Raw genomic sequence first — 25808 nt, forward strand, 5'->3', positions numbered from 1 at the left:
CATGTTCACAGCAGCATTATTTGCTATGGCTGAGAGGTAGAAACAACCCAAATGTCCATCAATTGATGATGGATAAAAGACATGTGTTCATTCTACCTGTACAAGGGAATATTATTCAGCCTTGAAAAGGAATTAATTTCTGATACATGCCACAACATGGCTGAATCTTGAAGACATTATGCTAAGTGAAATAAGCTAGACATAAAATGACAAATATCATATGATTTCACTTATATGAGGTCCCTAGAGTCATCAAATTCATAGAGACAGAAAGTGCAGGAGAGGGAATTCCCTGGTGGTCAAGTGGTTAGGACTCAGCACTTTTCCTGCTGGGGAACTAAGATCCTGAAAGCCAGGTGCCATGGCCAAAAAATAAAAATAAATAAACACTAACTTTCATTCCTCCACTCTCCACTCCCAGTAATCTCTCCTGTGCCTCCTTTTGTATTGCTGTGATGTGACATGACTGTGTTCTTTCTAACCTGTGTGTGCAGGTGCCGAGCCCACCACCTCAGAGTTCACGGTCCTCATGCACGGGCCCAAGCTGAAGACCATCGAGGGTATTGTCATGGCTGCTGACAGCGCCCGGTCCTTCTCGCCCCTCGAGAAGTTTGGCCAGAATTTCCTGGAGAAGCTGATCGGCATTGAGGTTCCCCACAAACTTCTGGAGCGGGTCACATTTGTGGATACACCAGGCATCATTGAGAACCGCAAGCAGCAAGAAAGAGGTAATTCAACACTCATTTCTGAACAGCATGAGCACTGTCTTAGGAAACTGTTCAAGGCAGAGGATGGTAGGCAGACCGGAGGAGACCAGCATTGTCCAAGACTCTGGGATGCATTCTTTGCTTCCAGCCCTTTCTTTGTCATAACTGTGGTGCCTCCTAGGTGTGAATACCTCATCCTTTTACTTCCCTGAGGAGTGATCTGGTTTGGAGGCCATCAGCATCTTCCTGGGGGGAGGGCTGGCCTTCTTGCCAGGAGCTCCTCGAGGTCCCTGCTGTGTCTTTGGGACGCACAAGCTGTCCAGGTGATCAAGGGCCTGGACTGATTGGATCCCTGTCCTGGTGCACTTGACCTCTGGCTAACATGGGTTAGGGTTAAACTTGACCTTCAACTCGTCCCAGTATCTGCTTTGCCAGACCTGCTTCAACACAATCCTGTCTCAGACTTTCCAAAGCCCCGCTTGCCTTCAGGTGGCAGAGGAGTGCCATTGAATGTCACCGTGACGCAGCACCATCTGCAGAGATGAGTCATAACAGGGCGTTTGTCAGAATATATGAACAGATGGTGAATCTCAGTTTATGGTTATAACTCTCATTTTGTTATAACCAAATCCTGTTTTATAGCTAATAATAATATTATTGCTAATAATTACAGTAATATACTAACCTTTATTGCACTCTTCTAACGCACTGGATAATTTCCATATGTTATTGGTTGATCATTGTAGAAACATTTCAAGACAGGTATCCCTACTCTTCCCATTTTGGAAATAAATCAAAGGAATTAGGATGTATTGAGCACCTACCCTGTGACTGGATGGCAGTTTTAGTTCAGTGCTTTCCTGTGTTTCTAGCAGCATCATGATCTTTATATCACCTTAAGTGGTATTGTTCTTCTTGTCATTTTTCAACTAAAATGGTAAGGCTTAGAAGCATATAATTTTCAGTTGGTCAGTGATGGAGCCCAAATTCTAGTCCAGGTCTCGATGGTAGGTCCACATTTATTTCCCCTAAGTGATGCACCCTCTCTTTTATTCCTTCTAATTCCCTGACTTATTTCCTTTAGCATTTTTGCCACTGCCCCAGATCTTTTCAAGCAGTGGGAAAATCTCCATTTGGCAGAAATGTTTTGTTTTCCTGGAGCCTTGAATTCCACTGTGGATTAAAACAAGGATCAGGCCATTTTTTCTTTGGCCATAGTACACAGCTTGCAGGATCTTAGTTCCCCAACCAGGGATTGAACCTGAGGCCTCAGCAGTGAAAGTGTGGAGTCCTAACCACTGGACCGCCAGGACATTTCCCCAGGCCATTCTTGACTGAGAGTTGACAAGGAGCAGGAGACGTGTAATGAATTCTTTAAGTCTTCAGAAATCCAGAAAATCCCTGACGTTCTTAGTCCCTTCAAAGCCACAGAATGGTCTGGTTCCGGAAGGAGGGGCAGGGGGCCTGGGGGTGGATGGGGTCTTCCCAGCCTGACTTCTCGTTCCCTCTCCCCAAGGCTACCCCTTCAACGACGTGTGCCAGTGGTTCATTGACAGAGCAGACCTCATCTTCGTCGTCTTCGACCCCACCAAGCTGGACGTGGGTCTGGAGCTGGAGATGCTCTTCCGCCAGCTGAAGGGGCGTGAGTCCCAGATAAGGATCATCCTGAACAAGGCCGACAACCTGGCCACGCAGATGCTCATGAGGGTCTACGGGGCCCTCTTCTGGAGCCTGGCCCCACTCATCAACGTCACAGAGCCTCCGCGGGTGTACGTCAGCTCCTTCTGGCCCTACGACTATAAGCCCGACACCCACCGGGACCTGTTTCTCAAGGAAGAGATCTCCCTCCTGGAGGACCTGAACCAGGTGATCGAGAACAGGCTGGAGAACAAGATCGCCTTCATCCGCCAGCATGCCATCCGGGTCCGCATTCACGCCCTCCTGGTGGACCGCTACCTGCAGACGTACAAGGAGAAGATGACCTTCTTTAGTGACGGGGAGCTGGTCTTTAAGGACATCGTGGAAGACCCTGATAAATTCTACATCTTCAAGACCATCCTGGCCAAGACCAACGTCAGCAAGTTTGACCTTCCCCACCGCGAGGCCTACAAGGACTTCTTTGGGATCAACCCCATCTCCAGTTTCAAGCTCCTGTCCCAGCAGTGCTCCTACATGGGAGGCTGTTTTCTGGATAAGATCGAGCGGGCCATCACCCAGGAGCTCCCCAGCCTCCTGGGCAGCCTCGGGCTGGGGAAGAACCCAGGTGCTCTCAACTGTGACAAGACAGGGTGTGGTGAGACCCCAAAGAACCGTTATAAGAAACCCTAGGTGGCCGCGTTGCCATTCTCGGGCTCCCGTCGTCGTCGGTGAATGAGCTTGTGTCCTGACTGTCCGAGAAGTCCCGGTTTATTAACCCTTTGAGCCACACTGGCAGGAACCGTTGTGCATTGGAGACGGGAGTTAATTGAGGCCAGTGGTGGGGGAAGGGGTGGGTCGAGGGGGGGAGTGGAAACTGTGAATTAGGGCCTGCTTGTCTTATTGCTTCAAGTAGGGGCCTGACTGAGACATGTCAGGCCACACCTGCTTTTCCTGGGTCCCCTCTCTGCAGTGGGGTGGAGGGGGGGCAGAGAGCAGCTAAACTCTAGTGTAAACTGAATTAATAAGTGTCACACAGGCTAAAAGCAGCTGAAGTTCCTTTTTCCCGGATCAGCTGAGAGGCTAGAGGAGACTTGAGTTCTGCAGGGCTGTCTGCTCCGTGCACGTGGCTGCCTTCCACACAGTCTTCTGTCTGTCCCCAGCCCTTGTCTGCCTCCTGAGCTTGGGTTGGCTTCACAGGAGACAATCGTCTGAATCAACCTGGGTGTTGAGCCTACCCCCGGGCCCTCTCCCTTGTTTCTGCAAGGGGCAGGGAACGGTTTGGGATACCAGGACACTGAGAGAGAACAAGCGCTCCCCAGGCCAGTTCTCTGGCACCTTCTAAGCCAGCCGGAAGCTTGGTCCCTTTCTCGGCCCCAGGAGGAGGGTGACTGTTCCATGTGTTCTGGTCATTTCTGGAAGTGACTTAAGTGAGAGTCCCGGCAGGGCTCAGAGGGTTAATTGGTTTGCAGTGTGTCTTTGTCTATTGCATGTCTTGGAAAACTCAGACCCCAAAGGCTTTGGGTTTCAGAGGGGACAGTGGAGAGCTTGCTCCTGCTGTTGCCACAGCTTCTCCGTGGAGACACTTGGCACAGGAGTCGTTCCTTCCTGGTTCTCATCACACAGCTTTTCCTTTCGCTTCTCCATTCCCTGATGCGACAACACTCGAAACTCGGCGTAATTCCTGGGGAGTCAGAAGCAGCACCAGCCACTCGGTGCCGCTGGCAACCCAGGCCTGACAGTTTCCCACTTGAACTTGATGCTGATGCCCACCGAGCGCATAGCAGGGGCGCCTGGCCTTCCAGTACCAATGAGTGTGAATGTGTGTGTGTTATGTTGTCCAAGAGAGATTAGGGAGATGACAGATGCCCGAGGGCACAGAGGGGGAGCGAGCGGTGAGAGTCCTGCCTGCCTGGCGCGCCCCCTCAGAGGGCAGGAGTGGACGGAGGGACGGGGCATGGAGGGGACGTGCCCCCTCAGAGGACAGGAGAGGACGGAGGGACAGGGCATGGAGGGGACAAGCCTTTTGATGGAGGATGGGTGGGTGACGAGTCTAAGTCTAGGGGACCCGGCCTGGCTGCCCCTTCCCCCCCAACCCGGAGCCTCCTTCTGCCTGTCCTGGGAGTGAGCTGTCTTGGGGGACTTCTCCAAGAGGCCCGCCAGCACCAGAGAGTCCCCCAGACCCAAGGGAAAGCCAAGACAAAGGCAGAGGGAGAAGTGGCCTGAGAGTCAGGCAGAGGAGGCAAACGGGCACACTGGTGGCCACGTTAGGCTCACACAGATCTGCAGTCTGGAATTCCTTGAGTTTCTTGGAAGTATCAGCAGTCTGACACGTGCTGCCTCAGAGGCTGCTTCTTCTGGCTCCTTTGAAGGATCTAGAACCTCCCACAAGAAGACCAGAGGCCCCACCACCTCCAGGACATGTTTCTAAGGACAGAGTCAACCAGAGAGAACAAGTCTGCAGGGGCATCCGAGGAACCTGGTGACCAGCACCCGGGGAGCTGCTTCCTTCTCATTCAAAACCAGCCCTGGCCTCATCTCTCTATCCTTTACGCTCTCAAGGGGCTACTCTCCCAGCTTGCTCCTTAATGCCCCTTCGCCCCCTCAGCTACTTTGGGCATTTCTGTTTTCCCAGCGCAGAAGGGGAAGAAAAAGTGCAGAACTGAGCATCGTCGTAGCTGCCGAGGTCAGCACTGCTTTGGGAGCAGCAGCTGGAATGAGATGAACACATTCATACGGTATTTATATTTCTGGGGGTGCGTGTGACATCATCAGTGATCTTCCCCCCTTTTCTCCGTTCGGCTTCCTTTTCTTACTCTTTCTGTTCCTCTGTTCACCCTTGACTTCCCTTGTGTCTAACTTTCCGCAGGCTTGTCTACCAGCCGGGGCTTTGAGCGCTATTTGGTGCCCTGCTCTGTGGAAGTGGATTTCGAGCAGAATTCTGACTCTTTGGGTGGGGGTGGGGCATCGTGGGGAACTGGGTGGGGAGTCAGGAATCCCCTAGGAGGAGTATCTGTGAACGTTTGTGCCTGAACAGTTGCTGTTTCTCTCCAAAGCGGAATCTTTCCAATGCTCTTTCTGTTCTGAGTTCATCAGGGAGAAACTCTCAATAAAGTTCCCATCTCTCTTTAACACCTCGTACTGTCTCGATGCCTCCAACCTGTGTAATCTCTCTCTCTTTTTAAAAATTTTTAAAGAATTTTGGCTGTACCCTGTGGCATGTGAGTTATTAGTTCCCTGATTAGGGATCGAATGCACACCCTCTACATTGGAAGGCAGACTCTTAACCACTGGTCCATCCCCAGTGTAAACTGTTTCTTCTTTTTATCCAGTAGAAGGGATTCCCAGGTGGTCTAGTGGTAAAGAACCTGCCTGCCAATGCAGGAGACATAAGAGAACTGGGTTGGATCTCAGGGTCAGGAAGATCCCTTGGAGAAGGGCACGGCAATCCACTCCAGTATTCTTGCCTGGAGAATCCCCATGGATGGAGGAGTCTGGTGGGCTACAGTCCATGGGGTTGCAGAGTGGGACACGACGGAAGCAACTTCGCAAGCATACATGCACATACTGATTTTAAGGAAGACAAATCTTTTTTAAGAGCATTTTTCGGTTCATAGCAAAACTGTGAGGAAGGCAGAGGTTTCCCACATGCCCCCTCCCCACAAGGCTTGCCCATTATCTACGCCCCCCTCGACAGTACATTTGTTACAGCTGACCATCTTCATTGACACATCATAGTCACCCAGCTCTGAATCTGCTTAGGGGGCAAGCAAATGGGCACGGAAGTCCCTTTTATAAGGATTAGCCAGAGCAATTTCACGGTCACGTTTAGGAAAAAGTACTGAATAAATTTGGGGTAACCATGGGACTGTACTGATATCCAAGGTGGAGCTAAGACCGTCTTTAAGTCTGCAGTCAGGATGATAGGGAAATCAGAAGGGTGAAATACAGAAAGCAAAATCAAGGATCATTCTAAACACAGCCTGATGACATGAGGGACACCGTGAATGGAGGGGGTGTCTACAGCTGTGTGTGTGCCTCCCCTGAATATTTGGGGGTTACAGGTAGCTGTATGTATAAGAGACACGCAAACACTTCTGTGTAGTCTATGTGTGGGTGTAGCGGCTCAGCAGATGCACATGTGGGTCTGGGGTGGTGAAGTAATTGTATGAACAGTGTGAGGATTCAGATCACGGGAGCATGTGTGCGGGCAGATGTGTGTGGGGGGTGAACTGGATGCCCAACCCAGGGTGGAGAACCAGGAAGATCTGGCCCAAGGAGGACATCGCAACTGTCCTCAAGCTTTACATGTGTATCCCAAAGTCTGAGCCTTGAGACAACATTTCAAGCCAACTTCTCTTTCTCTCTCTCTTTCTTTTTAAAGCCAATTCCTCTTTCCGTGACATAAGCTCAAGCTTTCCTAGTCCAGAGAAACTTGAATTTTTCTTTAGAAGACCATAAAAGCAATAAAAAAGAAGCCTAAGAGAAACAGAAAAACGAGAGTAGAGCAATGCAGCAAAGGAGGATTGAAGAGGTTCTGAAGGAATCCCTTGCGCCAACTTCTTATCTGAAGCATACAAACATGACACACATAAATGAACATATTCTGTGTCTGCCTACACTGTGGAGACTTTTTCTGGTTTACCGTAATGTCAGTGGGGAAGGGAAGCAACTTCTAGAGCACTCATTGTGCCAGGAACCGGGCTATAGACCTACAGACATTACCACTCTTAAGGTTACCTTAAGATCATGCCTTAATTTTAACAGCTGTGTGCCATGCCACATTGAATGCTTTATGTGCTTTATTTCTTTTCCTTTTTTCCCCTTTTTTTGGGGGGGGGCTGCATTGTGTGGCTTGAGGGATCTTGGTTCCCCAACCCAAGCCATAGCAGTGAAAGCACTGAGTCCTAAGCACTGGACTGCCAGGGAAATCCCTGCTTCATTTCATGTAATCTTCAAAATAACCCCACAGGGAAGGAGCCATCTGGCACAGACAAGAGCACAGGTTCTGGAGTCAGTGCTTGGGATCCATCCTGGGCTCCACCACGTACTAACTGAGCACCCGTAGGCAAATGTCTTAACTTTGTGCTTCAGTTTCCTTACCCACAAAATGGAGATGTTAATAGTTCTTCTCTCATGGGGTTGTTGAGAGGATTAAATGACTTAATGCAACATGCTTGAAATAGTACAGAGCCCACAGAAAGTATTCAGTACATGTTATTACTATTATTAATCATACTTGACTGAGGAGGAAACTGATGGTCAGAGTGATTGGGACGATGGCATGTGTATTTGGGAGGGCCGGAATTCTTCTGAAATCTGAGTCACCCTATAGCTCATGCTAGGTTACTTGCCCAGGGGTCACATTTGGTGACACTATTCTTTCTGATCCCTCTCCCTCCTCTTCATAAACTGTCTAAAATGTTTGGTCAGTACCTTGAAGCTTGTAAGTAACAAAACCTATCATTAGAAAGATTATTGAGGATTATTTCCTGAACAACAACAAAATATTATAAGAAAAAAAATCATACCCTTAATTCCATTTCAGTTTGATCTCTACCATGATCATCTTGTAAAGTATTACTAGATTGGGCAGGTATATTTACTGACCTTAAATTCAAATCCAGCCTGGGGAAACTGCATATCCAGAGAAGTTAGGTCCAAATTCACCCCATTAAAACCTAACAAACCAAACTAAAAGGCAATTTTCTATCCATCCCGCTATTCTTTCGACTATATGCTATCATACTGACTTGTGCTAATCTGGAGCCTAGGCCAAATTGTGATAGTACATTTTTCTGATACAATGAAGAGTGATTTTGTATTTGTGAAGAGTGCAAAAAAAAAAAAAAAATTTGTTGGTTCTATTTCCATTTTCTCCAAACTTCTGGATTTTTCTCCCACCACAACTTCAAAAGCCTTGGAATTCTCACATATTTATTCAGGCATATTCTCTCCCCTGGGGGAGCCCACAGCCAATTAGGGAAAGAGTCATGGAACCCGAGTGACCACAGAAGTCCTCTGGGATGAAGTGACCACATTTTCTAAATCATGGGGACACATGGTCTGGCAGAGGATTTTTTTTTTTTTTTTCATTTGAAAATGTAATTATTTGAAAAGTCTGACCAATGCATATTAACTGTGAAATTTACTTCAGCATTTAATAGATTCCCTTTGTTGAGAATCTGTTTACATCATATCAGGACTCTCCTGAGAATACTGAGACAGCCAGGGGGTTATCGAGCTTGGGAAGGGAATTCTAGGTGCATGTTGAGGGATGGGTGGGATTGCAAGGTCAGAGACCAGGAGGTTGGATCCTGCTGAGAGATCACAGGCCCAGACTCAGAAAGGAAGACATCTGTGTGTCCAGTGAGAAATCAAGGTGAGATGAGGTGATTTAGGGGAAACCAGCACTTTGCTGACAAAGGTCCGTATAGTCAAAGTGATGGTTTTTCAGTACTCATGTGCGGATATGAGAGTTGGCTGAGCGCTGAAGAACTGATACTTTCAAACAGTGGTGCTGGAGAAGATTCTTGAGAGTCCCTTGGACAGCGAGGAGATCAAAACAGTCAATCCTAAAGGAAATCAACCCTGAATATTCATTGGAAGGACTGATGCGGACGCTGAAGCTCCAATACTTTGGCCACCTGATGCGAAGAGCTGACTCATTGGAAAAGACCATGATGCTGGGAAAGATGAAGGGCAGGACAAGAACGGGGGCTACAGAGGATGACATGGCTAGACAGCATCACCGAATCTATGGACATGAGTTTGAGCAAACTCCGGGAGATAGTGAAGGACAGGGAAGGCTGGTGTGCTGCAGTCCATGGGGTCCCAGAGTTGGCCTTCACTTATCAACAACAACAAGGCAATTAAATGGAAGCCTAAGGAACCAGGGTTTGAGGTCACTCCATTTCTGAATATTGAAGGCCATGAAGAAGAAGCAAGTTGCTTCCTGCAGGCAGCAAATGGGCACTGCCTGGAGAGGTGAGCACTTAGCATCCAGGAGCCTGCTTTGGCTACCCAGTATCCCTTGGGCAATGCCCCTTTCCCCCAGTGACTCATGGCCTGATGGGTGGGGGATACTGGGTCTCTGTCCTCCCTGTCCCTGCCCCACTCCTAGGAGCTGAGAACCAGGTGCTGGAGCCTGGTAAGGAGGCCGCAGGAAGAGGCCCACCCCATCAGTCCTGCCCTACTCAGGAACCCCCGTGGGGCCCTGTACCCCTACTAGTGCCTACACCCAAATCTGTGTCCCTTCTCTGGCCCCCTGTGACGTTTTGGTCACTCCAGCCCAGTTGACCAGGGCCAGCGGACAAGAGGACAGGAAGGCCTGTATGACGGGGCAGGACGAGGACATGGGGTGCTACTGGCCCCGGGGTCTCAGATCATCCAGTGAGGTGGGCTCCTGGTGGGGTCGGGGGCCACTTTTGGTGCGGGGACGGGTCTCCCGGACCAGCGACCTGCGCGTCTGGGGACCTCAGAGTCTGGGGCCGGAATCCTCACATCGGTCAGGTGCGGTCCGAGGTCAGCGTCACGACTGGAGGGCCTCAGCCTTGGCCGGTTCATTCCCCCGTTCCCTTTCCCCAGCCTCCCCCGCTCCCCGCCACCTTGCAGGTGAAACCAGCGCCTGGGCAGAGCAATTCTGGACCGGGGTCATGAGGGTAGGGGAACGGGTGCCTGGTGGAACTTGGCCTGGTCCCTCAAGCCCGGCTCCTAACGCGTAAATGACTATCCCCGAGAGGCTTGTCACCCCGACTCTGAGGGGTAGGGCGGGCGGCCGCGGCACCGGGACCCGTCGGAGCCTCGCCTGTGGGATCCCGACCCTCGCAAGCGCCTCCGCTCGTGCCCGCGGCCCTGCCCCGCCTCCTGCGGGGCCGCGCGCTCCCGAGACACGCGCCCGGGACCGCGCATGCGCAGGCGCGCGGCTGCGCTTCCTGGGAACTCGGGCTCGGTGGAGCCCGGGCGGCGGTGACTCAGCGCCTGAGGCGAGGAGGGCAGCGGGGTCCCCTCCCCGTGAGGCCGAAGAGCTTCCCCTTCTCGGCCCTCGCCGCCCCCAAAGTTGAGGCCGCCCCGGGGCCGGGCTACGGTGCAAGCTCGCCGCCTCAGCCGGCTCCGTGCGCTGTCCGACCCTTGGAAGCCCTGAGGAGCTCGGAAGTTTTTCATTTGGGGCGGGGAAAGGTCTTGAACTTGCTCAGAGTTGTGGGGTGAAGCCACAGCTTTCTGGAGGCATTTGGGGAACGTGAAGAACGTCAGAGACAAATTGGCGCTGGCAGCTACTGTGTTATGGTTTTTCACCTGCGGTCAGCCCTCAGGTAACCAGGAACTGATCGTTTTAGGAGTTGATCGCACCTCCCTCACCCCTCCAGAAACTCAGAAAAGCTGGGGTCCACGCTGCCCACTCCTCTTGTCTTTAGGACAGAAACCAGCCTTATCTGGCTCACTCTACCCTCCTTCTGGATGACTTAGAGCACTTAGAACAAATGAAACTTCAGATTTGGGGGCGGAGGGCGGGGAGGGGGGGTTGTGGGGGTGGGCATGGAGAGTGAAATTATTAGAACATATTTCTTGTGCCTCCTGGATTCCTCTGGGTCACTAATTTTAGGAGCTAAAAGGACTTCAGAGATTCTGTAATAAGCACCTAAGTGGTCCTTAGCTTCTACTTGAAACATGATCTGCCACAGGGGTCTCCCAAAAGGGTGATGGTTTAGATTCCTCTGTCTTAGATGCCACCTGTATGATGCCCCCCTACCCTGCTGCAGCCCTGGGGAGTGGGGCATCAACTGACCAGGCTTTCCTGCTTGGACCCCTGGGCCGTTAGAACTTGGGAAGGGGCCTTGGTGGCTAAAGCAGGGTTGGTGGCTGGCTATTGAAAGATAAGGGAATTTATTTTAATTCCCTGAGTTTTCTTGGCAATTGCTTTGGGGGTGGGGGAGATGCTCTGGGCATCTGGTAATCTGGTGGCCTGAGAGAACAAGGACACAGAACGTCCTTAAAAGGAGTGAGGCAATTCCTGGGGAAGGATGCGATGGTGTAGGCCTGGCAACCTCACCTGCCCTCTGACTGAGGCAGCTCTCCTTTGTATGCATCCCTGTCCTGGGCTTAAGTTACAGAACCCCCTGTGTGTGTTTGTATGTATGTGTGGTGGGGTGGGGTTGTAGGACAAAAGAGTTGTTCTTTTTACAGATGTAGAAGCTAAGGCCTTGGAAAGGAGAGCCTGGCTCAGGGTCACAGAGCCAGCGAGGAGGAGACATGAGACTCAAATCAAGGTCTCTTGATCCCCAGGCCTGTTCCTGTGTTCTGCACCTTGGATGTCAGGGGTCCCCGAAAACAGATGGCACATATCAGCTGGGTAATTTGACACAAGGTATAGGGAAACAGCTATGGAGTGTGAAATATTCTGGGGCTAGTCACAGTGGGATTGTAACCACCTCTGCGCCCAGAGGTAAGGAGGCTGTGTGGAAGGTCATTTTCCTAGAGCTGAGACTTTGTGTCAAGGGGCTCAGGAAGGGAGCTGGGGAAATAAAAGCCTTGTCTTCAATTTCTCCCTCCCTTAATCTCGCTCCCCATGGACCAAACCCAATGAGAAGTCAAGGGGCAAGAGAGTCTTGACTAGTCCATTCTAGGGCACTGCACAGAGTGGAAAAGGGTGTAGAGTGTATCTGGGAGGTGGGAGGGGCAAATGAAAGATAGCCAGCATAACATGCAATCTTGCTTTTACCAGTATAACAATAGTTTGCATTTCTGGAGCACTTATTCTATGCCAAGTCTGTTCACTATCTCATTGCATCATCCTGTGAGCCCATTTTCTCCATCTGACAGATAAGGAAACTGACTAGTGAATCAGCAAGAGGAATGGAGGTATGGAAAACTGAGCTGACATTTGCCTCTCTGGGATCTTGTGTATGATAGTTCCTCTGTGGATGTTTGTGGGGTGAAAGAATGAAAGAGGAGCATATAAGAGGCCAGATTCTTTGGAGAATTGCCCTGGAGATCCATAACTGTGCCTCGTTTCTGCAGTACAGGGGGATGGCTCTCAGTGTCTTTCCTGCCGCTTTGGGATAAGCCAGGTTATTCAGGTTAAAAGAGTAGGTACATAGATCTGAAAAAAACCAGAAAAACCTTGGACATTTTGCCTTTCCTGTAGAGGATAGTGTTGGAGTTAAAAGCATTTCTCTTTCTGCAGCCATCTTTCCCTGTCCCCTGATTTCTGGTTCCCCCCACAGTCTGGGCAGGAGCCCAGGTGCTGCCTCTCATCCCTGCTCAACTCCTACACTCCACCCACAAGCTCGATTCTGCTAATTGCATCGCTGTGCCACTCCTGGAACACAGTGTTGTTGGGGGACAAACCAAAGACCAATGTGATGGGGAGTATTTTTCCAGCACCCATAAAGTGGCTTGCCGTGGAGCAGAACCTCAACTCAGAAGCTTTGGGTTCTTTCCTCCAGGCACCTCTTCCTTCACCACCACCACCCCCCACTTCAGAATCCTCTTTTATTGGCCTTTTCCTTCCTCAAGGGTCCCCCAGAGTCTTTCATTTGTTGTTCATCGTCCCAGCACCTCAGACGTGGAGATGGAACCTGACATTCAGTGATCACGTGCCATGTGCCTGATGCTGCCAGATGCTCCTAGCCACGATCGCATTTCATTTCTTAGTGATCCACTCAGTAGAAAGTACCAGGGAGGGACCTTGCAGAAAAGCAAGATTCTAGTTAGGTAACGTGTTCAAGATCACACAGCTCTTTTTTTACTCTTTTTTTATTGTGGTAAAAGTCACATAAAACACTGTTTTAACCATATTTAACTGTACAATTCAATGACATAAGTATATTCACATTGTTGTGCAGCTCTTACCATCAGCCATCTCCCGAAGTTTTCACCTTCCTAAACTGAAACTCTGTCCCCATTAAACACTAACTCTCCATCCCCAACTGCCGCCCCTGGGCATGGCATCTACCAGTGTACTTTCTGACTCTGAATTTGACTATTCAATGTATCTTGTACAAGTGAAATAAGCAGTAGTTGTCTGCATCTACTGTATATTGGAATACATTTTAAAGGTTAACTTAGTATGTTCTACAAGCATGTTATACCTTCTTTTTTTTCACCCCATGTGCTATACAATAGGTTCTCATTAGTTATACAAAAGATCCTGATGCTGGGAAAGATTGAGGGCAAGAGGAGAAGTGGGTGACAGAGGATGAGATGATTGGATGGCATCACTGACTCAAAGGACACGAATTTGAGCAAACTCTGGGAGATAGTGAAGGACAGGGAAGCCTGGCGTGCTGCAGTCCCTGAGGCTGCAAAGAGTCAGACACGACTTAGGGACTGAACAACAATACATAGGAGGGGGTTTCCCAGGGGGCACTAGTGGTTAAGAACTCACCTGCCAATGCAGGAACATAGGTGCTGGTTCGATCTTTAAGTGGGGAGGATGCCCTGGAGGAGGGCACAGCAACCCACTCCAGTATCCTTGCCTGGAGAATCCCCATGGACAGAGGATCCTGGCAAGCTACAGTCCATGGGGGTGGGGGGTGGGGTCACAAAAAGACACAGCTGAAGCGGCTGATTACGCACACATACACAGTAAGACCATACAGCTGTTAAGGCAGAGGAACTTGGTAGCTACAGTCCATAGAGTTGCAAAGAGTCGGACACGACTGAAGCGACTTAGCTCACATGTATGCATGGTCCATGGATCCTCCCCTAGTCCTGTGCTGCTGATGTCTCTTCCATGTGGAGGGCACTCCAACTTCTGAGTGGCAAGTTCCCTGTTCTCTAAAGCCCAGCTCAGGCACCACTCCCTTCAAACTCACCTCCAGATTCCCAAACTCACCTTGGTAAGCCTCCCCTGGAAGACATCACATTACTCCTACCTGTGTATAAATGTGAAGATGCAACTTACTTTCTTTGCTGGGGATGGATTATATTGCAGTAGGATCTGAATTTTCAGTTCCTAATAGAGGACCTTATACGCAGTAAGCCAGCAGTGAATGAGTGCATCTGGGGAGCTCTTTTTCCTCCTTTAAAAATTAAAAAAAAAAAAAATTTTGGCCATGCGGGGCGTGTGAAATCTTAGTTCTTCAACCCAAACCCCCTGCATTGGAAGCACAGAGTCTTAACCACTGGACTGCCAGGGAAGTCCACATCTGGGGAGCTTTTTGTGGTGAAAAGAGTTAAGTGAAGCTTCATCTCTCAACTTTACATGCTGACTTTGCTCAAAACAAGATTCAGCTGTAAAACAAACATCCTGGTTGCATTTAAGGGATCGGTGGTGGAGGATGTTTTTCTCAAGGATCTTAATTCTCCAACAAGGGATAGAACCCGTGCCCTGTGCAGTGTAAGTTACGCAAACTGAAAGTTGCTCAGTCATGTCTGACTGTTTGCGACCTCATAGACTATACAGTCCATAGAATTCTTCAGGCCAGAATACTGGAGTGGGTAGCCTTTTCCTTCTCCAGGGGATCTGCCCAACCCAGGGATCGAACCCAGGTCTCCCACATTGCAGGCGGATTCTTTACCAGTTGAGCCACAAGGGAAGCTGTATAAATGCAGATTCTTAACCATTAGACTGCCAGGGAAGTCCCTTAGGGAAGCTTTGAATTAATTTGGGGAAATGAAGACACACCAATGAGGGCAGGCAGTGGAGAACAGGCTGCTTAGGTGAAAGGCCGTCCACATCTGTCTCTCCAGATGGATGGTGATCTGTGTCCCTTGACCTTCATCAGGGGCTGCAGCTTTTCTGAGCCCATCCCCTGCATCCCTGAGTCCCTATAGGTTGGCTCCTTTGGGTAGAGGCCATCACTCCTGCTTTCATCACCAGGGGTTGGGGGACCTTGGCCACAATGGCAGCCGTCCCTCCTTGGTTCAGAGTTGGCTCAGAGCACCCATTTCCTGTATCACCAAAGACAGGCAGATGCTGGGGCCCTTGAGCAGAGAACGAGCGTGGGCTGCGATGACTCGCCTGCTCTACCACCGCCTCCAGCTCGATTCAGAGCCCCTCAGCAGCACGACAGTTCCCCAGGATGGGCACGGAGGCTGTCCTTACAGATGGCAGCTTGGGTTCCTGCTTCTGCCAATGTCTGTTGCTGCCCCAGGGTTTCTAAGTCCAGATCAGTGAGGAGCATCCAACTGGATGGGCATGGAAAACGGAAGAGGCAGCCTAGGAGGAGACCCCTGATCTGGACATCAGACAACCTAGATTTTTAACTGGGCTCTGCCAGGAGCTCACTGTGTGTTTATAAAGGAAAGGGGTTCATTCTTTGTAAATGAACACTTTTTTTTATCACTTACTACAGATACATCAGGTATACACCTTCAGACACAGAAGTGCATGCAGAACACCAGCTGAGACCAGACAGGAGTACCTGTTCAGTGGAAAAGAATATATAGAACCATGCAAAACTTGGTAGGATGACGGAACTAGGGGGAAAAACAGGAGTGTTAGTAGGACGCTGGCTAGCAACTGGTGTGCTAGCAACCAGGGCTGTGAGAAGTCAAAACCCATCCCCACTCCTATGGTCTGAGTCTCCATAAATCAGTACAAATCAGGGTAAGAAAGGCTATGCAGAAGCACATATATATGTTTTTCCCAACTTTATTTTTAAATTAATTAATTATGGCTGCACTGGGTCTTCATTGCTGCATACAAGCTTTCTCTAGTTGTGATATGAGAGTTTCTTATTGTGGTGTCTTCTCTTATTGTGGGGCATGAATTATAGGGTACGTGGGCTTCGGTAGTTGTGGTTCCAGGGCTCTAAAACACAGGCTCAGTAATTGTGGTGCACAGGCTTAGTTGCTCTGCTGCATGTGGGATCTCCCCAGACCAGGGATCGAATCTGTGTCCCCTGCATTGGCAAATGGATTCTTAACCATTGGACAACCAAGGAAGTCTGCAGAGGTATTTTTGGAACATAGAAGATCAACTAACTCATCCTTCCTTGGAAAAGTGAGGCAGGATTTAACTGAGGAGGTAGCACCTGGGCTGGACCTTGACATTTCAATTCTCCTGGCAGATGGGAGTAAATTTATTGCATCTTTGGAGAATGTTGTACAGTGTTTTGTCAGTGGAATGAGGTCAGTGGGATGTGGAAAGGCGTAGGGTAAAGACAGAGTATTGTATGTGAAGGTCTACCTGGGTCAGGAAGATCCCCTGGAGGAGGGCATGGCAACCCACTCCAGTATTCTTGCCTGGAGAATCCCATGGACAGAGGAGCCTGGTGGGCTACAGTTCATGGAGTCACAAAGAGTCGAACACAACTGAAGTGACTTAGCACTACCCGTGTTTAACAGAGAGGGGCCGTTTTAGGCCATATGGACTTTGGACTCTAACCTGAAGGTTGAGGAGCTTGAATGGACTGTTGCAGAAAGACCACAACTTGGAAGATGGATTGGAAGCATCAGAGATTAAGATTGATGCTGAGTGGAAGTGGCTTCTTCTCTGACAGGCAGAAATGTTTGAGGACCTCAACTGTGGGATCAGAGAAGGGGGTCAGACTAGATAATCCCTAAACCACCTAGGACTTTGGTCTCTTTTGCCCCTTTTGCGCCTCACCCTGTTCCTATTTGGTCTCCTTGACGGACCATCTCCCTGGGGGGATGGAGTAGCTCATGATCCTTCTCCCTGCCAGGGGGACTTGTTTGAATTTTGACCCTATCTGATGTCCCTGTTTGTCATTCTTGTCCACCCAGCACTTCAGAGGAGACCACCTCATAGAAAGCTGTATTCTGCTTTGGGGTCCTTTCCACCCCCACCCCCACTGGGCCCCGATTCAGCTCTCCCCTCTGTCCTCAAACCCTGGGGCCCCTAGACTGGCAGTGGCAACGCTACCATCCTTCCCGTTACTCTTCCCAAAAGGAAGGAGAAGACCCCATGTCTCCTTGGAAGATGTTGACAAGCAGGAACTAGAAAAACAGATTAGGGGAACCTTGGGACCTTGGTCTGAGAACGCAGAAGGTGAAATACTGGAAATTCAGGGCTGTCCCACAGAATGATCCAAGCCCCTTGATTTAAATATAGCTAAGTTCTATAAAAGGCAAACCTAAAACCAGAAGTACATGTCTTCTCTTAATCCCTTCACTGTTGTCCCAGATGAGGGATGCTCTCCTCATCTTTGAAACTGTCATCCTGTGATTCTTGGGCCTGTAGACTTCAGCAGGGGCTTCCCTGGTGGCTCAGATGGTAAAGAAGTCACCTGCCAATGCAGGAAAAATAGGTTTGATCCCTGGGTCAGGAAGAGCCCCTGGAGAAGGAAACGGTAACCCACTCCAATATTCTTGCCTGGGAAATCCCATGGACAGAGGAGCCTGGTGGGCTACACTCTATGTGGTCACAAAAGAGGACATGACTGAGCAACTAAACAGCAAGATATCCACACAGAGGTTTTGAGTACCTACTTGCTCTGTGCCCAGCTTCACGATGGCAGGGATAGGATACAGACACCCCGTGGCCATGTTCACAAGGAATCAGGAGACTGGTGTTTTAATCTAGCTGGGAAAGCAAACCAGACATAGAGAACAGAAAAGTTGAGTGGTTAAGAGGGCAGTTAAGATCAGGTGGGACATGACATAGACACCTTAGGACCTGAGAAGAGGAGGAGCAGGTGGTCTGGGTCTCTTGGCTTCCCTCAAGCTGGGGCAAGATCCAGCCCAGATCTAGCTGGAGGCCTGACTGAGCTGGACGGCTCCTAGCCTCAGGGTGACATGGGGGCTGAGCAGACTTCACGCTGTTCTCACATGGGGCTCCGTCCCTGTTTCCCAAATGTTCACGCTCTTTCTACTATAACTGTATGTCTTACCTGAAATCTTTAGTATCTTCATGGGAAAAAGTTGCCTAGTGGGCTTTCCTGGTGGTCCAGTGGTTAAGAATCTGTCTTGCAATGCAAAGGACACCAGTTCGATCCCGATTGCACACGCTGCAGAGCAGTTAAGCCTCCTGCACCACAACTACTGAAGCCCACACGCCTAGAGCCTGAGCACCGCAATGAAGAGTAACCCCCACTCGCTGCAACTAGAGAAAGCTCGAGTGCAGCAACAAAGACCCAGCACAGCCAAAAAAAAAAAAAGTCTTAAAAGTTGTCTAGTAACATAAATTGCTTCTGCATCAGTTCTACAAACAAAACAAGGACGTAAAACATCCAAACTGTTCACAGACAAAGCCCTGTTGGAAAGCAAGCTTGTGATTGAAGTGCCATCTTTGGCAGGATCAGAGCTGAGCCAGGAGCTTATAAGAGATTGGTGAACATTAGCTTGGTTACTAATGCTGCAAGCAGGAAAGTGCTATTTCTTCTGCAGTGAAAGACTTGATGATTTCTCAGGTACGCCTGTGGAATCATTCCAGTGTTAGAGGGATCCATCTTCAGGCCAAGTAAATAGATGATCTGAGTTGGATGGGTGAAGATGGACTTCCCACATCTCAGCTTCCTGAGCCTTCAGTAGAGACACGGGCATTGTACTTGTCTAACATCCCAGATACTCAATAGCCCACCTTGGTTGGGATGTCTATCGATAAACACAGTGGAGTGGCACTCTGTCACCAGTCAGTGACCCGCACCCGCCTGCTTCTCCACTGTGAGTCCAGATTCTCCACTCACCCGTCAAGGTCCAGCCCAAGGGCTGCTTTCTTTTTAGGAATACACTTTTCTTCCACCAGTCGGAATTGTCCCTGATTCTCCACAGCCCTTTGCTTATAACTCTGTTGTGACATTTATTCCATCTTGTTATGCATTCATGAATGTCATGTATCTTGTCAGGTATTTGTGTTTTCTTCAGTTCCACTAGACTGTGAGCATCTCGTTAGCAGGGAATATGTCTGGTTCATTTCTCTAACATCAGGGACTAGTCTAGAGTGAAGCCCTGCTCAGAAACAGCTGTTAAATGGACAAACAGCAGCTTGACAGATAACATTCTCCCTGGTTTATCAGTTATATAAAATCAGTTGTGTAAAAGTAATCCTAAAACCAAAGGAGATAAGTGAAGGACAGGGAAGCCTGGCATGCTGCAGTCCATGGGGTCGCAGAGTTGGGCCTGTCTTAGAGGCTGAACAATAGCAACAATCCTAAAACCAGAAGGGGGAGGTGCCTGCTTCTGGGGCACCTTCCAGCAGAGGAACAGTGAAATGAAAGGTGTCCCAGTGGTTAGGATGCGATGCTTCCACTTAGTCCTTGATTTGGAACTAAGATCCTGCAAGCCATGTGGCATAGCCAAAAATACAAATAAAAAAGAAAGGTCACTATAAGTTGGACTTGTATGGACACACAAGAGAAGGGTGTCCAATTGTCTCTTGGTCCTGACCCTCAAGACCACAGGGACAAAAGTAGGGTATGTGTGCTAAGAATGCCCTCGCTTAGGTTATAGAAAGAGTTTGAGAATCAGAAGAGTTAGGGGATGATTCTGAGCCAGCCTTCTTACAATCAATCAGTGTGTTCGTCGCTCAGTCGTGTCTGAGGATTCTTTACTGTCTGAGCCACCATTATACTTGCTTTATTAACCTAATGGGATTGTTCTTTGAACCAAATGAGATAAGAAATATGTGAGTTCCTTGAAAGCTCTCAAGTTTTGGAGAGTTTTGATAGTTACTGGACTATCAGGCATCCTTGTATCTTCCTCTTACTCTTGATCCTTACTTTTCTTTCATTCTTTCAATAACAAAATTCTCAAAAGAGCAGCCACTAAGGCCAGCTGAGAAGAGCTCAGCTAGTCTCACTTTGAGTTCCCATTTAGGCCCAAAGACTAGAGACAAGATGGTAGAAAGGGAAGAAACATGGATTTTTGGCTTCTAAACTAGGTGACCTTGTGTGAATCACCTCAACTCTTGGAGCCTTGGTTTCCTCATCTGTGAAGTGGAGATGGTGGTTCGTTGGTAAAGAATCCACCTGCAATGCAGGAGACACAGGTTCAATCCCTGGGTCGGGAAGATCCCCTGGAGAAAGAAATGGTAACCCACTGCAGTACTCTTGCCTGAAAAACCCCATAAACAAAGGAGTCTGGTGGGCTACAGTCAATGGGGTTGAAAAAGGACTTCAGTTCAGCTCAGTTCAGTTGCTCAGTCGTGTCCGACTCTTTGCGATCCCATGAATTGCATCATGCCAGGCCTCCCTGTCCATCACCAACTCCCGGAGTCTACCCAAACTCATGTCCATCGAGTCGGTGATGCCAACAGCCATCTCATCCTCTGTCGTCCCCTTCTCCTCCTGCCCCCAATCCCTCCCAGCATCAGGGTCTTTTCCAATGAGTCAACTCTTCACATGAGGTGGCCAAAGTACTGGAGTTTCAGCTTTAACATTAGTCCTTCCAAAGAACACCCAGGACTGATCTCCTGTAGGATGGACTGGTTGGATCTGCTTGCAGTCCAGGGGACTCTCAAGAGTCTTCTCCAACACTGCAGTTCAAAAGCATCAATTCTTTGGTGCTCAACTTTATTCACAGTGCAACTCTCACATCCATACATGACCATTGGAAAAACCATAGCCTTGACTAGACGGACCTTTGTTGGCAAAGTAATGTCTCTGCTTTTTAATATGCTAAGTTGGTCATAACTTTCCTTCCAAGGAGTAAGCATCTTTTAATTTCATGGCTGCAATCACCATCTGCACTGATTTTGGAGCCCCCCAAAATAAAGTCTGACACTGTTTCCACTGTTTCCCCATCTATTTCCCATGAAGTGATGGGACCAGATGCCATGATCTTAGTTTTCTGAATATTGAGCTTTAAGCCAACTTTTTCACTCTCCTCTTTCACTTTCATCAAGAGGCTTTTTAGTTCCTCTTCACTTTCTGCCATAAGGGTGGTGTCATCTGCATATCTGAGGTTATTGATATTTCTCCCAGCAATCTTGATTCCAGCTTGTGCTTCTTCCAGCCCAGCGTTTCTCATGATGTGCTCTGCATATAAGTTAAATAAGCAGGGTGACAGTATACAGCCTTGACGTATTCCTTTTCCTATTTGGAATCAGTCTGTTGTTCCATGTCCAGTTCTAACTGTTGCTTCCTGACCTGCATATAGGTTTCTCAAGAGGCAGGTCAGGTGGTCTGGTATTCCCATCTCTTTCAGAATTTTCCACAGTTTATTGTGATCCTCACAGCCAAAGGCTTTGGCATAGTCAATAAAGCAGAAATAGATGTTTTTTCTGGAACTCTCTTGCTTTTTTGATGATCCAGCAGATGTTGGCAATTTGATCTCTGGTTCTTCTGCCTTTTCTAAAACCAGCTTGCACATCTGAAAGTTCATGGTTCACGTATTGCTGAAGCCTGGCTTGGAGAATTTTGAGCATTACTTTACTAGCATGTGAGATGAGTGCAATTGTGGGGTAGTTTGAGCATTCTTTGGCATTGCCTTTCTTTGGAGTTGGAATGAAAACTGACCTTTTCCAGTCCTGTGGCCACTGCTGAGTTTTCCAAATTTGCTGGCATATTGAGTGCAGCATTTTCACAGCATCATCTTTCAGGATTTGAAAGAGCTCAACTGGAATTCCATCACCTCCACTAGCTTTGTTCGTAGTGATGCTCCTAAGGCCCACTTGACTTCACATTCCAGGATGTCTGGCTCTAGGTGAGTGATCACACCATCGTGATTATCTTGGTCATGAACATCTTTTTTGTACAGTTCTTCTGTGTATTGGGGAACAGATACCCACTCTAGGACTCTGGCCTAGAGAATTCCATGGACTGTATAGTCCATGGGATCGCAGTGAGTTGGACATGACTGAGTGACTTTCACTTCACTTCTGTGTATTCTTGCCACCTCTTCTTAATATCTTCTGCTTCTGTTAGGTCCATACCATTTCTGTCCTTTATCGAGCCCATCTTTGCATGAAATATTCCCTTGGTATGTCTAATTTTCTTGAAGAGATCTCTAGTCTTTCCCATTCTGTTGTTTTCCTCTATTTCTTTGCATTGATCGCTGAGGAAGGCTTTCTTATCTCCTCTTGCTATTCTTTGGAACTCTGCATTCAGATGCTTATATCTTTCCTTTTCTCCTTTGCTTTTCACTTCTCTTATTTTCACAGCTATTGTAAGGCCTGCCCAGACAGCCATTTAGCTTTTTTGAATTTCTTTTCCATGGTGATGGTCTTGATCCCTGTCTCCTGTACAATGTCATGAACCTCCGTCCATAGTTCATCAGGTACTCTATTAGATGAAGTCCCTTAAATCTATTTCTCACTTCCACTGTATAATCATAAGGGATTTGATTTAGGTCATACCTGAATGGTCTAGTGGTTTTCCCTACTTTCTTCAATTTAAGTCTGAATTTGGCTATAAGGAGTTCATGACCACAGTCAGCTCCCGGTCTTGTTTATGCTGACTGTATAGAGCTTCTCCATCTTTGGCTGCAAAGAACATAATCTGATTTCGGTGTTGACCATCTGGTGATGTCCATGTATAGAGTCTTCTCTTGTGTTGTTGGAAGAGGGTGTTTGCTATGACCAGTGTGTTCTCTTGGCAAAACTCTATTTGCCTTTGCCCTGCTTCATTACGTACTCCAAGGCCAAATTTGCCTGTTACCCCAGGTGTTTCTTGACTTCCTAGTTTTGCATTCCAGTCCCTTATAATGAAAAAGACATCTTTTTTGGGTGTTAGTTCTAAAAGGTCTTGTAGGTCTTCATAGAACTGTTCAGCTTCTTCAGCATTACTGGTTGGGGCATAGACTTGGATTACTGTAATATTGAATGGTTTGCATTGGAAATGAACAGACGTCTTCTGTCATTTTTGAGATTGCATCCAAGTACTGCATTTCGGACTCTTGTTGACCATGATGGCTACTCCATTTCTTCTAAGGGATTCCTGCCCACAGTAGTAGATATAATGGTCATCTGAGTTAAATTCACCCATTCCAGTCCATTTTAGTTCGCTGATTCCTAGAATGTCGACATTCATTCTTGCCATCTTCTGTTTGACCACTTCCAATTTGCCTTGATTCATGGACCTAACATTCCAGGTTCCTATGCAATATTGCTCTTTACAGCATTGGACCTTGCTTCTCTCACCAGTCACATCCACAACTGGGTATTGTTTTTGCTTTGGCTCCATCCCTTCATTCTTTCTGGAGTTATTTCTCCACTGATCTCCAGTAGCATATTGGGCACCTACTGACCTGGGGAGTTCCTCTTTCAGTATCCTATCATTTTGCCTTTTCATACTGTTCATGGGGTTCTCAAGGCAAGAATATTGAAGTGGTTTGCCATTCCCTTCTCCAGTGGACCACATTCTGTCAGACCTCTCCACCATGACCTGCCAATCTTGGGTGGCCCCACATGGCATGGCTTAGTTTCATTGAGTTAGACTGTGGTCTAACTCAAGGCTGTGGTCTATGTGATTAGATTGACTAGTTTTCTGTGATTATGGTTTTAGTGTGTCTGCCCTCTGATGCCTCTCGCAACACCTACTGTCTTACTTGGGTTTCTCTTACCTTGGACGGCGGCTGAGAGGAGCAACCCCATGTCCAAGGAGTGGTGGTTGCGCGGGCGCAGGAGGGCCGAGAGGAGCTACTCCACGTTCAAGGTCAGGAGGGGTGGCCGTGAGGAGATACCCCTTGTCCAAGGTAAGGAGCAGCGGCTGCGCTTTGCTGGAGCAGCCATGAAGAGATACCCCACCTCCAAGGTAAGAGAAAAAGTACTTAGTGACTAAAGAAAAAATGTAGAGATAATAATCTTTACCCCACCCACTTCCTAGGGCTCCTGGGAGGGTCAGATGAGACAATGAACATGACAGTGCCTCGTAAACTGTAAGTAAAAGTGAAAGTGAAGTCGCTCAGTTGTGTCCGACTCTTTGTGACACTATGGTGTAGCCCACCAGGCTCCTCCTCCGTCCACGGAATTTTCCAGGCAAGAATACTGGAGTGGGTTGCCATTTTCTTCTCCAGGGGATCTTTCTGACCCAGGGATCGAACTCAGGTCTCCCACACTGCAGGCAGACTCTTTACCATCTGAGCCACCAGGGAATCCCAAAGGTCTGTTCAAATGCCATGGACTTACTTTTTAATCTGTTCTTGAGGGCTCTGGATGAAATTTGCCAAGATTGTCGCACAGTTATTTAGACAGTGACATCACTGCCTGTGATGGGAGTTGAGGGTGGGGCACAGAAGGCAGGCCAGAATCCCAGGGGTGGGTGCAGAAGGGACCCCACCCACTGCCTCCCCAGAGCAGACTTGGGTTTGCCCCCACTCATTTTAACAACCTGAAAAAATTCAGTCTCCTGGTCTCCAAACTGTCAAAGACTGCCACAACCTCTGTGCTCACGGGAGGCCTGGATTCAAGTTCAAGGGTTGGAGCCACTCTGATCTGATTCTCTGTCTCCAGGGCCTCTGATTGGTGTCTGGACATGGTGGGTATCCGGAATAAATCTGTTGTTGAACGAAATACAGGTAGTATGTCGTGTGAGCTCTCATCCTCTTTAGTCTCACTTCCTTTGTTTGCACATTCCAGGTGTAAGTAAACATTCAAATAAAAAAACACAACTGATTGTGATTGAGAGCAGTGGTAGCCCACTCGTGCCTGAAAATGTGACTGGCCAGTGTTAGTGAAAGGTCAGGCTGCAGAGATGGGTATCCCCATCTTGCATGTGGTGCATGCCCGCTTGGTTGCATCTGAATCTTTGCAACCCCATGGACTGCAGCCTGCCAGGATCCTCTGTTCATGGGATTTCCCAGGCAAGCATTCTGGAGCAGGTTGCCATTTCCTCCTCCAGGGATCTTCCCGACCTAGGGATCAACTCTCATCTCCTGTGTCTCCTGGCATTTCATTAACCCCAGGACGCTGTGAGACCAGAGTCTCCTGGGAGGGGCTCTCTGGGTCCCTGTGGCTGGCTGGGTTTCGGGTTCCTCCATTGGCCCCGCTGGTCCCAGGAGCTGAAAGAAAATGTCTTAAACCGAAAATATTTCTGAGTGTTTATTGTGTGCTTGGCCCTGTCCCGGGTGCTTTGGGGAATATGGAAAAGGTCCAGTTGTGGCTTCTCTGTTGGAAGCATTCAGCCTAAAGTTGAGAAGATGTGGTGGCTTGAGGGGAGGCTCCCCACCGGTGGGCAGTGTGTGCTCAGGGCCAAGCGGCGTGGTGGGCCGGTGGGCAGAGCAGCAGGTCCTCAAAAACTTGAGGAGGTGGAAATATGTGAAGAAGCCAGAGTCACTCACTGAGATTCATTTCTCCCCCACCAAATATCTTCTCTCTTTTTCTGTCCCCAATTAGGAGACTGTATGGTTTTCTGTTTCTGCCTAACAAATAGCCACAAACATAGCAACTTAAAACAGTACCTAAAGGGGCTTCCCTGGTGGTCCAGTGGTTAAGAATCCACCTTCCAATGCAGGGGGCAGGGGTTCCATCCCTGGTAGGGGAGCAAAGATCCCAACATCCGAAGGGCAGCTAAGTCCGAGTGCCACAACTAGAGAAGCCCACACGCCACGGGAGATCCAGTGCAGCCAAGGTATACATGGGAACCTCATATAAGTGGAATCACACCATATATTTGTCTTTCTGTG

The 25808-nt window shown here is 48.6% G+C and overlaps 1 protein-coding gene across 3 annotated transcripts in view; it reads left to right on the forward strand.

The window, feature by feature from the left end:
• The window catches only part of SRL (sarcalumenin), a 37114-nt gene extending 31640 nt beyond the window's left edge, over positions 1-5474 (forward strand). For all 3 annotated transcript variants that reach the window (XM_006054869.4, XM_006054868.4, XM_044935594.2), the window contains 2 exons: positions 495-728; positions 2224-5474. In XM_006054869.4, coding sequence (XP_006054931.1) covers positions 495-728; positions 2224-3035 — 1046 coding nt within the window. In that variant the 3' untranslated portion in view covers positions 3036-5474. The remainder of the gene's footprint in view (positions 1-494; positions 729-2223) is intronic.
• The last annotated feature ends 20334 nt before the right edge of the window (positions 5475-25808 follow it).

The sequence above is a fragment of the Bubalus bubalis genome, chromosome 24 (assembly GCF_019923935.1).
Source record: "Bubalus bubalis isolate 160015118507 breed Murrah chromosome 24, NDDB_SH_1, whole genome shotgun sequence".
Lineage (NCBI taxonomy): Eukaryota > Metazoa > Chordata > Mammalia > Artiodactyla > Bovidae > Bubalus > Bubalus bubalis.